A 12386-nucleotide genomic window follows, 5' to 3' on the forward strand; every position below is an offset into this window, starting at 1 on the left:
TTTTTATAATTATGATTTTTATTTTCCGATTTAGTTTATTTTTAAGTCATTTAATTTGTTTATTTCTAACTGAATTATTGGCTCGGTCCACTTTACAACGGATTATTCGCATTGATTTGCATTTGTTCCCGTACAAAATTCAATTGACGCAAAGAATGTTGCCTGCGGACAAGCCTCGTCGATTGGAATGGGCCCAAAGAGTCATGGGTCCGTCGAATATGGGCAACCCAGCATTTTGACCATGGACATTTTCCCAATATTTATGCACTCCGTCGTGCTTTTAGTTTTTGTGGTCCATTTTGCGGCTATATATATTCCAATGGTCATCCAAAATGCCAGAATTCTTCGCTGTGCTTACCTATCTTCTCAGCCGTGTCGATTGGCTTCAATTGTGTGATTAGGAATTTTTTTTCTGTTTTTGGTTCATTTAAGCCCCTAAATATTTTGCGATCATCTCCAAAAGCAAGAGGCCCCTCTGTGTCTCCAAATTTAGACTCATCTATATGATTTGCTTGTCTACGATATTTGGCTATATTCGTCAACGAAATCAGCATAACAAAGCCAGAAGTTCGCCTATTGTGTATCGCCTGTAAGTAATGTTGGCATTTATTTACACAAAAGTATTGGTCTACCCGCTGTCCTAAGCTCTAACTTCATGCGAGATTTCGTGTCCTTAGGTTTATATTTGGGATCTTTATAACGGCTGCAAAATCAGGAACATTTTGAGTTGCTGGTCCATTTCAACCCCTAAACATATTGCGGACATCTTTGAAATCAATAGGCTAAGCCCTTCTGAGCCTAACCCTTTGTGAAAAATTTCGTGAGGATCGAACGATAATTGCAATCTGTATATAAAACATAACCCTAACCTGTGTTGTAAAGTGAAAAAATATTTCAAAATAAATACTTCAATATTATAAGTCAATTTGAAAAAATCGCATGCGATAAAATATATAAGAAAAAAAAATGTCACAAAATACTACAAAATCTATAAGAATATCATTATTGGTATCTTTTTATTCGATTTTTAGTATTTATACTTTAATGCCACAAGGGCTTTCTAAATTGACAAAATTTGTTCAAATCGCTCCAGCCCTTCTGAAGATATAAGCATTCTAGCTGACATCCCCTTCCTTTGTATATATACATTGTATATATTTCGCTATATATATCCGATATTTTTACTATCGGCATCTACGTAACGGTCAGAATTGACCTGTTCGTCTATTTGTGATTTCGCCGGGATTAAAAATATTCGCGGTTCAATGGAAAATTTGACTTTTATTTAACACAAATGTTGTGGCCTATTTCACCCACTAAATATTACCCGATGACCATCAAAATTGGAAGGCTTCTGCCAAGCCCTAAGCTCTAGCCGCATGCTAACTTCCGCTTTGATTGGTCTATAATTGCGACCTGTAGAGCAACTGCAATATCAGGAATTTTTTCAGTTTTTGGTCCATTTCAACCCCTAAATATTATGCAATCATCTCCAAAAGAAATAGGGTTCTATTCTAACCTTAGCCCCACCTCCATTCTAAATTTCGTGAAGATCGGGCCATAATTGCGACCTGTAGAGTGATTACAAATTAATATGGACAGACGGACAGACGGACGGACGGACATACATAGCTAGATCGACTCAGCTCGGCGAGATAGGAAGATCCATATATACTTTCCTCTGTGGGAAACTAATATTTCGAGGTGTTACATAATTTTTGGCCCAATCAAACTTATAATACCCCTAACACATAGTGCTGTAGTGTATAAAAACCTGAATAATATTAATGACTTTAATGTATTTAATACATTGAATTTTTGTATTATGTTACTTTTTCAAATATATATATAATATATATAAAAAAACAAGTATATAAAAAAACTTGAACAACAATCAAATTTTTATTTTCTCTAATGTATTTAATATATTGAATGTAATAAAACTTGAGTACCTTTTTTATGTATAGTGTAAAATTTTCAATAAAATTTACTTGAATACAAACTACATATAAATTATTCAACTTTTTACAGTTTGGGCGGATATGGTCGATTTTGGGCGGTTTTTAGAAAAAAATTGGGCTGAAATAAAAATTTCAAACGGCAACACTGCTGCTTACATAAATTATTTATTTGATTTTATAATTTTCCAGGAACCAAAAAAATTTAATGACACATCGCTGTAGGGCTCTATAGATTGATTCAAGTAAACATGATTAAAGCTTTACAAAGTATTTGATGTTATTTGAAGGTTCCACTTTACTAATAAGTTTTCCAAAGGAAACCGAAAATTATGCAAAAATGAAGCTAAAAATCTTTAACGTAGAGAAAACCGTTTGGTAATATTATATTCCAAATTAGTGGTTTCTAATAAAACAATTAAATTGGCACTAAGGACACAAGATACCAATTTATACCTATTCAAATGACAAGCTTATATGAAAACAAGTAAAAAAGCAGTAAGTTCGGCCGGGCCGAACTTTGAATACCCTCCACCATTTGGAACGAATTAGAATATTTTCAAAAAAATTAAATCCAATAAAAATTCTTTTAAAATCTTTAAAATATCTAATATAGGAAGGTGCAGATATATGGGGGGATATACGATATTGTGGACCTATAAAGACAAATCTTTGTCTGCGTGTAAAGTACTCACAAGGAACTTCTTGTATGGATTTTCAGATAATTCCATTGAAAAATGTGGCAAAAATCATCAAAATACCGAATACCGTGGGGGTACCGTTATATGGGGGATATACGATATCGTGGACCTATAAAGATAATTCTCTGCCGAGGTATAAAGTAACCACAAGGAACTCCTTATGTGGATTTTCAGACAATTCCATTGAAAAATGTGGGTAAAATCATCAAAATACCGAATATCGGAGGGTACCGTTATATGGGGGCTATACGATATTGTGGACCTATACAGATAATTCTCTGCCGAGGTATAAAGTACCCACAAGGAACTCCTTGTGTGGATTTTTAGACAATTCCGTTGAAAAATGTGGGTAAAATCATCAAAATACTGAATATCGGGGGGTACCGTTATATGGGGGATATACGATATCGTGGACCTATATAGACAATTCTTTTTGAGGAGGTAAAATGCCCACAAGGGACTCCTTTTGTGGAATTTCAGACAATTCCATTGAACAATGTGGCAAAAATCATCAAAATACCGAATACCGTGGGGGTACCGTTACATGGGGGCTATACGATATCGTGGACCTGTATGGACAATTCTCTACCGAGGTATAAAGTACCCACAAGGTACTCCTTGTGTGGATTTTCAGACAATTCTGTTGAAAAATGTGGGTAAAATCATCAACATACCGAATATCGGGGGTACCGTTATATGGGGGATGTACGATATCGTGGACCTGTATAGACAATTCTCTCTCAGGGGGTAAATTACTCGCAAGGAACTACTTGTGTGGGTTTTAAGACAATTCCATTGAAAATGTGGCTAAAATCATCAAAATACCGAATATTGGGGGGTACCGTTATATGGAGGCTATACGATATTGTGGACCTATATAGATAATTCTCTGCCGAGGTATAAAGTACCCACAAGGAACTACTTGTGTGGATTTTCAGACAATTCCATTGAAAAATGTGGCTAACATCATCAAAATACCGAATATCGGGGGTACCGTTATATGGGGGCTATACGATATCGTGGACCGATATAGACCATCTTCGAACTTGACCTGCCTGCAGACAAAAGAGAGACCTGTGCAAAATTTTAGCTTCCTATCTTAATTCGTTTAGACTGTAGCGTGATTACAACAGACGGACAGACGGACGGACAGGGCTAAATCGTCTTAGAATTTTACGCTGATCAAGAATATATATACTTTGTTGGATCTAAAATGATTATTTCGATGAGTTACAAACGGAATGACGAACTTAATATACCCTCCATACCTTTTTTGGTGGAGGGTATAAAAATAGGAAAATTGAAATATGCTGTCAGTGCTAGGAATAAATTGTTTAACCATTATCAGAATTGCACCCACAAGAGGTTTTCATGCCGTAAAGGAATTTTCAACCCACCATCATATTTGAAAACAATCTGCATCAAATTTCAACTTTTTGCAAGAATCTCCGATAATGAAAGAAAATCTAACAAGTTAAAAAGCAGTAAGTTCGGCCGGGCCGAACTTTGGATACCCTTCACAATTTGGAACGAATTTGGAAATTTTCAATAAATAAAATCCGTTAAAATTCTGTTAAAATCTTAAAAATGCCGAATATAGCCGGTATATTGGGGTCTATCATTGTTTCTCATAAGCCATTACCATATTCAAATTCGAGACGTGAAATAAACGGTATATTGGGAGATACCGTTATATCGGAGCTTTACGAAGACCTGGACGTGCATATACAATTCACTGTCACAGGCTGTAGCATCCATTACAAACTTCAAATACGACATCTTAAACAATTTCGGTGCGCCTAAAATTGTCAAAATAGCGAATATAGGAAGGTATTGATATATGGGGCCTGTGCGAAGACCTGGACCTGCATAGAAAATGTTCTGTCACAGGCTGTGGTTCCCATTACGAACTCTAAATACGTAATTTGAAACTACTCCGGTGAATAATGGCGCTAAAATCATCAAAATACCGAATATTGGGAGGTACCGTTATATGGGGGCTATACGAAGACGTGGACCTGCACAAACAATTTTCTGTCTTAGGCTGTAGCATCCATTTGGATCTTCAAATAACAAATTTGAAACAATTCCGGTGAATAATGTCGCTGAAATAATCAAAATACCGAATATCGGGAGGTACCGTTATATGGGAGCTATATAAAAACGTGGACCCACATGGCCCATTTATGGACATAACCTGCCTACTGTCAAAATAAACATGTGGGCAAAATTGTAGTATTCTATTTCAATTCATTCGAAAGATAGCGTGATTACAACAGACAGACGGACATCGCTAAATCGACTTAGAATTTTACGCTGATCAAGAATATATATACTTTGTTGGATCTGACACGAGTAATTCGAGGAGTTAAAAACGTAATGACAAGGTTAATATACCCTCCATAGTATGGTGGAGGGTATAAAAATGTGCAAGTCTTAAGCAGCGTTCGAAAATAAAAAGTATGGTACTGTACCGTAGTATTCTGTACCGTACTGAGGTGAAGTGGACACTACGATAATGTACCGTACCGGTACACAACGCTTAACAAATATTTTATTTTAATATTTTATTTTTTTAAAATCGTAGTAAAATTAGAAACAATTTCGGACCGACATGGCCCATTTACCATTTACAAAATACACATGTGTGCCTTCTATTTAAATTCGTTCCAAAGATTACAACAGACAGACAGACATTACTATACATTGCTACATCGACCTAGAATTTTACGCCATTCCACCATAGGGTATATTAAGTTCAGCCTTCTGTAAAATTTTAGTTTTTGCTCCCAATATGTTGGAAATAGTATCCATTAAAATTCAAACACCAAATTTGAAACCATTCCGGTGAATAATGTCGCTAAATTCATCAAATTACTGAATATCGGCAGGTACTGTTATATGGGAGCTATACCAAAACGTGGACCTACATGCCCCATTTGCTGTACCAAAAGTCCTGCAGACCTAATACACATTTGAGTAAAATGTTATCAACCTATTTTATTTCGTTCGGAAGCTAGAGCTGATTTCCACAGACTGAAGCTTTTTGGGGTGTGAAATGTATCTTTCGAGGTGTTACAAATGGAATGACAAACTTTATATACCCTCCATAGTATGGTTGCGGAACATTGTATGTATAGGTCAACGTTTATGTATATTCGATATTCGCAATTGTGGTGATGTCCAACCTTGTCACAGAATAATAATAATCACGCTTACATAAGAAAATGGTATGGTGAAAATAATAATGTCCTTTATAAAATTGAAAATTCCCTACCGAATATTTCTTTCAATATGAGAGCCGGTGTATAGATGGGATACGTCGGTCGCCTCTTTTTGTACTTCCATGAGAAAATGTTTAAAAAAATCGTATGTAAAGCGAACAGAGTCCACCACCAAACTCCGAACTTTGCACATCGCTCTATCTATATTAAATTGTTGTTATAATTAAATTGTTATAACTCGAAAATCATAATATTTTATATATTTTGTCTATACTAGATCCGATATTGCGTTAAATGTCATTAGTCATAAAAAAAACAGTAGTGTGAAAAGTCACACTTCTCGTAGTTATTTCCACTATCTTGTTATTGCGCTTATGGGGTCTAAAGATTTGAGACCTTCATGTCAAACAATTTTTTTTGGTATTTGATGGTACCCACCGATATTTGTCAAAGACTATTGTTTTTATAAGAAAAGCTACAACTTTGCCTCCAATAGAAAATCAATATTCTTACCTGTTTGAAAGACATGAGCCTGAAAAAATGTTTTTAAATCTCATAATTAGGAAAGTAGAAGTGAAGGGTAAAACGATGGAAAACGTGTTATCATATTTTGTTTTTATTTCATGCTGCGGAGGTGGCATGTCGTTTTATATGGTTTTTGTGTGCGGTGTTATGTTGCACAATATCGTGTTTGAAGATGAAGTGAATATGTTTCTTTCTTCCAAATCCCAAAATTAAAATAGTTTGTAAATGTCGCATTAATTTCAGAGACATAAACGTTTTTATTTGGCAGTGTATTGACCTAATATGCGGATGGTAAATATCTGTTGCCAAATAAATTCATCATTTCAAACTTGTTCAATTCATATGTAGCATTTTTATCAAGGATTTTGTTAAAATTTGTCATTTGAAGTTCGTAAAGAGCAGCAGTTCCTATACAGAAAGTTACTATTACTTTCCCATATTTGATAGTTATCACAACATTTTTTATTAAATCTACCAAAACTTCTTGGGACATATTCTCTATATTTTCGGTTATAAGTGAATAGCTTTATTTCTTCTCATAAACAATGTTTAACATTCAAATACCCGTCAAACTAAACAAGTAAATGCAGTACAGGTCGGTGGCGGTGCAAAATGATGATACCCTCCACCCAAATAGTGGAGGACTGCATTTTACTTGTTTACTTTTTAAGTTATTTAATTTGCGCAATATATCAATGTACATCCAAACAAATGCTTCGTGCTTCTAGAGCTTTGTGTTTTATTTGAATTTTAAAATAGTTTTCCATTTTCTATTTTTCTCTATTTCAATAGATGGCATAAGTATCGAGGAGTTGTGTCCTGCCAACAGCGAAGGAACCAGTGAAAATCGTTCTAAAGCTAAACACCTCCTACGTGGCTCTACGTTTGGCTCGCCAACCCAAAAGGTACCCGCAAATCGTTATGTTAATGGCGCACATTTATCTGAATTCACGGGCGCAAGTGGCACCACAGGCAGTCTAGGTGCTTCCACGAGCACGGATGATGCTTCAGCATCCACAGCAACAACAACAAGCAGTGACAACGATGACAATACACCAGACAATTGTATGTGGCCGAATGCTTTGCAGGTATGTAGCCACTCATCGTTCATACACAATGACATTGTTGTACAGTTTACACGGTGACACAACACATGCTTGTTCACATCGACAAACATGGAATTACACATTTACATCGATCGCAGCCTTCCATCAATAACCAATCAGCAAACGTTCAGAAGAACCCTGCCGCTGTCATTCGAAATTATCGAAACACAATTTAAATCCTTTTCACTTTTGCTCAAAATGCAAATCAAGTTGCTCCCGAACACAATGTACGACATCTGTGCCGTGACTAGGGATGACAAAAACGACCAGTTTTACAAATCCCCAGATTTCGAGAGTTAAGCACCACGAAATAAATTCAAACAAACAAGCAAGCAAAAAAAAAAAAAAAACACGCTCGCAGATGATTGTAGCAACCGCAACTAAAGCGTCGAATGATGGACCATTTCATTTTTATGGACAAATTGGGATAAATAACAAAGACAAAGGAACTTAAAGGTCGGCATTTTATGATAATTTATTATTTATTCAAATCAAACGAATCCGAAATGATACACCAAATGCTGGTAGCCCTTGGGGCATTGCTCCATTTTATTTTATTTTAAACCCTAAATTATTTACATATAAATTGAAGGTAAACTCTTTTAGAATAGAACCCAACTCAGATTATTGTTTCGGCTAAGTGATTGCGTATAATTTTTGCAAGGCAGAAAATTTATTACAACCAAGCGTTTGCTGTGTGACTATTGCAGATTTAAGAACAAAAAGAAACATCACTTAACGGGGTTTTAACTTTTTGTATGCTAATATCTATTTGCTGAATCATGGGCACTATGGGTTTGAGCTTAAAAAAGAACGACGTATATATTATTAAAGAGATGCGGGATATAGAAATACTTTCTGCAATGACGTTATTTTAATCACTTGGCTCTTAACGATTCTCTAAGGACCTACCTTTTTCGAGTGGCATGGATTTATGGGTTAAAATGCGATTTGTAATAATGTTTTTTTTTTCTGAGTGGACTACCGAAATGCACTGGCGAGTTCGATTATAATCTCGCCAGAAAAGTGTATTTTGCAAAGGTTTAATAAATCAAGGAAAATTATCAGTTACGACAAGTCTTTGTAAAAGCTACAACATATCAAGTTTCAGGTTTAACGGCTTGTTAATCTAAATATGATTCATTACTTATGGCAATAGGTATGTCTGATTACTTTCCCATAAAGTTTTACTGAGGAACTTCTTGAAGCGAAGTAAGAATATTCCACAAAGTAAACAGTCGACGTTTAGTAAGAATTGACAAGAATATTTCATGTGCATATTTTATTAATGTGTATTGTTATATTAATAACATTAATAAGGTTTTGGTTGAAGAAGAAAGCTAAACTTTGTAAAATAGGGCAACATTTCAATTCCATACTTAAACAAAATTTATTTAAAAAACAAGTTAAAAAGTAAGTTCGGCCGGGACGAACTTTGAATACCCTCCACCATTTGGAATGAATTAGGAAAATTTCATAAAAATAAAATCCGTTAAAAATTATTTTAAAATCTTAAAAATACTAAATAGAGCCGTTACATTGGGGTCTCTACGACGTGAACCTATGCTTTGTTTGTCCTAAGCTATTACCATATTCAAATTCAAAAGAAATAAACGGTGAATAATGAGTTAAAAGCATCAAAATACCATATATAGGGAGGTACCGTTATATCGGAGCTATACGAAGACCTGGACCAGCATAGACAATTTTCTGTAACAGGCTGTAGCATCCATAACGAACTTCAAATGCGATATCTCAAACAATGTCGGTAAGTATTGTACCTAAAATCGTCAAAATACCAAATATAGGGAGGTACTGATATATGGGGCCTATACGAAGACCTGGACCTGAATACACAATTTTCTGTCACAGACTGTAGTTTCCATAACGAACTACAAATACCAAATTTGAAACAATTCCGGTGAATAATGTCGCTTAAATTATCAAAATACCGAATATAGCGAGGTACCGTTCTATGGGGGCTATATGAAGACGTGGACCTGCTCATCCATTTTGAACTTCAAATACCAAATTTGAAACTCTTCCGGTGAATATAGTCGCCAAATTCAAATAAACAAAATCGCTATATGGGGGCTATATAAAAACGTGGACCTACATATCCCATTTACGAACATAACCTGCCTACTGGCAAAATAAACATGTGTGCAACAGACAGACATCGTGATTACAACAGACAGACGGACATCGCTAAATCGACTTAGAATTTTACTCTGATCATGAATATATATATACTTTTTGGGTCTGACATGAGTATTTCGAGGAGTTACAAACGGAATGACAAAGTTAATATACCCTCAATAGTATGATGGAGGGTATAATAAAACAAGCCCCCTGAGTTTGAACAAATATCTCCAGAGAAATCCAGGAACTCTCTCTCTCTTTTTCCGGACTTTTGTGTATACACCAGGGATGCTAAAAACTAAAAATGAATGTGTATTGATGCGAGAGAGTGAACCTCCACTCAAAGAAATTTCAGTTAGTATTCATGAGTTGTTGGCGCCTATTAATGCTATTATTATTACAGTGTACTACCATATTATAGGGGCAAATGTTTTGTTTTGTATGAATAAAAATATATGAATTTAATTTTAATCCAACTAAAAACATAAATAAAAAATTAAATTAAAGGTAAAAAAACAATTCACTGGTTAATTTAAAAATAATCGATACAAAAGTAGTAAAATTAAAAAAGGGGATTTAAGGCTTTTAAAGCAAGGAACACATAATAAAAATATTAATATTTACATTTAAAAAATTGTTAAAATGACGTCTCAATACGTCATACCTTTTATGCATAAATACACACAACACAGACAAACCTAATGGAACCTTAAATTCGACCAAAAATTAAAGATTTTTTAAGTTTTCTCCGATCATACTCAATACGGAAGGCCCATAACTTTACCGTCCAACACGGCTTATTTTTAGAGGATTTAGTCGACTTTTCCAATATTTATGTAGTAAGTATTCAAAAGGGTACACATACAAAAAAAAAAAAAAAAAACTATTACGAATGCTCTGATTTCTGCATATTCCGAACCAAGTTTGTTAAACTGAAAACTCTACTTTCTTTTAAGATAATGAATAAAAAAGTTTAAGTTTGGATGCTATAAAAATATGACCTTTCATATTTGATTTCTTCTACTGCGAGAGAAATGTTGACTTTTGCGAGTCAGGAAATTACTAAATGTTATTGGAGAAAAAATGTCTAGTAAAATGTTATGCCTTTGATTTTATGCTGCCTTTGATTTGAGCTGCAGGGGTTTATATTATATTTTACTTAATTCACCCTTTTTCATGCGAACGTGAGAAACCTATCCTATTCTCCAAAAGCTCTTACTGGAAAATTAGAGAGAAAGACGTGTCTGTTATTTATGTTATGTTTATATTTTTATACCCTCCACCATACATACTATGGAGGGTATATTAAGTTCGTCATTCCGTTTGTAACTCATCGAAATAGTAATTTTAGACCCACCAAAGTGTTTATATTCTTGATCAGCGTAAAATTAGCGTAATCGCGCTAGAGTCAAAACGAATTGAAATAGGAAGCTAAAAATTTGCACAGATCAATCTTTTGTGTGTAGGCATGTCAATATCGGTTCACGATATCGTATAGCCCCCATATAACGGTACCCCCGATATTCAGTCTTTTGGTGATTTTAGCCACATTTTCCAATGGAATTGTCTGAAAATTCCCACAAATACCGTTTGAGTACTATCCCCCAGAAGGGAATTATTTATATAGATAACGGTACACCATATAATAGCCCCAATAATGTGAAAAATCTATATATATTTTATGCAATAATGCCGATAAAAATACCGCCTGTATACAAAAGATACTCCGCATTGGCATCTCTTTTATTCAACTTGCCTATCCCATTTCAATTTATATTAAGCTCAACTTTTTTATCGTTGTACATTTTCTCACGTTTCTTATTTAATTTACCGCTTTCGTTTGGGTAATTGAATTTATAGAATGTAAGCAAACTTCTATATTCATTTACAGTCGCTTTTACTTGTTTTTAGAAATTTCCACCTTTACCAACAATCTTTAAGAACATCAATCAGTAAAGTGGTATGATTTAATTTGGAAAACATTTTCAGAAAGATAAGTACCCAATTGTTGTTCTTCTGTTTGTTATATGTATGGTTATTATATTTATACCCCACAAAAAAATTATAAATCTCATATACAGTGAAGGGAGTATTTGAATTACGAATTTGCACATCATAATTATTATCACATTCGAATATCAAAAGCATGGGCACACTCTATGTGGTACTTCCTTCACGAGTGGTCAAAATTGTATATGTTCATAATTAAAAAAAACAGTAAAGAAAGTCTTTAAGTCGGGCGGGCCGACTTTATGATACCCTACACCACTATATTAAACTAAATGTTTTTATGGGAGAATTCAATCATACACGCTATTATTATGTATATATGCCGAAGAATTTGTATCTTTTAAATTCGGACTTGTATTGCCCATTTGGTGCACAATTAATTTGAAATCGGATAAAGATATATATGGGAGCTATATCCAAATCGGAACCGATCTCCATAAAATTTCGCAAAGATATTTCTGAGCTGTATTTGATACATATTTCCCTGAATATCGTTGTTACGGAGTGCATATTACGCCTGTGGGTAACAAATATAACAAATCGGATGAACAGTATATATGGGAGCTATAGCTATATTTGAACCGATCTTCACCAAATTTGACATACTAGCTTCTATAATTCGGTCCTAAGTGCTAAATTCCATCCCATTTGGTGCACAATATAAGGTAAATCGGACGAAGTTATATATAGGAGCTATATCCAAATCTGAACCGATCTCGA

The 12386-nt window shown here is 34.5% G+C and overlaps 1 protein-coding gene across 1 annotated transcript in view; it reads left to right on the plus strand.

Annotated features, from left to right (window-relative positions):
• LOC101891618 (uncharacterized) overlaps nucleotides 1–12386 on the plus strand; it is a 53660-nt gene that overhangs the window by 12056 nt on the left and 29218 nt on the right. Inside the window, exon 4 of the mRNA XM_059122653.1 lies at nucleotides 7201–7496. Coding sequence (XP_058978636.1) covers nucleotides 7201–7496 — 296 coding nt within the window. The remainder of the gene's footprint in view (nucleotides 1–7200; nucleotides 7497–12386) is intronic.

This window comes from Musca domestica, unplaced genomic scaffold (genome assembly GCF_030504385.1).
Source record: "Musca domestica strain aabys unplaced genomic scaffold, Musca_domestica.polishedcontigs.V.1.1 21, whole genome shotgun sequence".
Taxonomy (NCBI): Eukaryota; Metazoa; Arthropoda; class Insecta; order Diptera; family Muscidae; genus Musca; species Musca domestica.